Genomic DNA, 1,672 nt, shown 5'->3' on the forward strand with positions numbered 1-1,672 from the left:
CGAGGGACTCCCTGGTCCTCTCCCGAGCCGGGCACGTCCCCGGCAGGGCTGGAGCCATCCCCGAGCGATGTGTCCTGAGCACACCCGACTCTGTCCGCAGGCACCCAGGCCCGCTCCTTCTGGCAGCACGATGATCCCCAGGCACCCCTGGATCGCCTCAAGGACATGCTCACTGTGTACCTGGAGACAGTGAAGGCCAGCGGCAAGGAAGCCATTTCCCAGTTCGAGGCCTCCGCCGTGGGCAAACAGCTGGAGTAAGTGGGAGGTGTGTGGCGGGGGGCTGGCGGGGCACCCCGGGCACCGTGTGTGACCTCCCTCCCCTCCCGCAGCCTGAAGCTGGGCGAGAACCTGGACACGCTGGGCGCAGCCGCCGCCAAGCTGAGAGAGGACGTGGCCCCCTACTACAAAGAGGTGCGGGACATGTGGCTGAAAGACACCGAGTCCCTGCGCCAGGAGCTGACCAAGGACCTGGAGGAGGTGAAAGAGAAGATCAAGCCCTTCCTGGACCAGTTCTCTGCCAAGTGGACGGAGGATCTGGAGCAGTACCGCCAGCGCCTGGCTCCCCTCGCCCAGGAGCTGAAGGAGATCAGCAAGCAGAAGGTGGAGCTGCTGCAGCAGAAGCTGACCCCGGTGGCTGAGGAGGCGCGGGACCGTCTGCGCGGGCACGTCGAGGAGCTGCGTAAGAACGTGGCCCCCTTCAGCGATGAGCTGCGGCAGAAGCTGAGCCAGAAGCTGGAGGAGATCCGGGAGAAGGGCATCCCCCAGGCCGCTGAATACCAGGCCAAGGTGGTGGAGCAGCTCGGCAAACTGCGTGAGAAGATGACGCCCCTGATGCAGGACTTCAAGGAGCGCCTCACCCCCTACACCGAGAGCCTCAAGGCCCGTTTCATCAGCTTGCTGGAGGATCTCCAGAAGACCGTGGCCTGAGCTGCCGGCCAGCGTGGCCAGGGACTGACCCCAGCCCCGCTCCGCAGCCGCCCCGGGTGCTCCCTGCCCTGCCCCGGGTGCTTCTCCTCAGGGGGCTCTGGGGACAGGCTGCAGGAGCCCCGGGCCAGCCCAGCCCTAGGGTGTCCTCCCCGGAGACCCCCTCCTCCCCTAGAATTCCCTCCCCGACCCGGCGTCGCTCTCAGCTTTGCCTCCCTTTTGTCAAATAAACTTGACTTAAGTTATTGGAGCTCGCTCAGTCTTTGCAGTGGATGCTGGAGGGGGCAAGGGGTGCTCTGAGCTGGGGGTACTGGGGGACCCAGAGGGAGTGGGGGGACAGGGAACTGGTGAGGGGTGCCCTGGGCTCGCCCTGTACTGAGCCCAGCTCAGCCGCACACAGGGCGCTGGAGATTGGTGGCACTGAATTTGCAGGAGCTTGTGGAAGCAGCAACCGGCTCCTGCCACCCTGGGCTCCCCGACATGGCCGTGAGAACCTCAGTGCTGGTGTCTGTGCCAGGCCTCCCTCTCCCTGCGGGTCACACTCCTCCTTGCCAGCCCCCCAGTGATGCCACCACAGCGTTTCCTTCAGCCCCGCTTTATTGAGAGCACCACGACAGCGGGTGGGAGTCAGGGGGACCCCAGCCCCGACAGCCCCCGGGCAGCCCCCGGAGAGACTACGCGGCCGAAGTCTTCTTCCAGAGCTCCGCCAGCTGCTCCTTGAGCCACACCAGCCGCCGCCTCGCCCACT

At 65.9% G+C, this 1,672-nt stretch overlaps 1 protein-coding gene across 1 annotated transcript; it reads left to right on the top strand.

The window, feature by feature from the left end:
- The first annotated feature begins 78 nt into the window (after positions 1–78).
- APOA1 (apolipoprotein A1) lies at positions 79–1,174 on the top strand. Its single transcript, XM_017738472.1, has 2 exons — positions 79–254; positions 330–1,174. The coding sequence occupies exons 1-2, from the start codon at positions 166–168 to the stop codon at positions 925–927; spliced, it is 687 nt and encodes a 228-aa protein (XP_017593961.1). The 5' UTR covers positions 79–165; the 3' UTR covers positions 928–1,174.
- Positions 1,175–1,672: the final 498 nt, after the last annotated feature.

Source organism: Corvus brachyrhynchos, unplaced genomic scaffold (assembly GCF_000691975.1).
Source record: "Corvus brachyrhynchos isolate BGI_N302 unplaced genomic scaffold, ASM69197v1 scaffold46, whole genome shotgun sequence".
NCBI lineage: Eukaryota > Metazoa > Chordata > Aves > Passeriformes > Corvidae > Corvus > Corvus brachyrhynchos.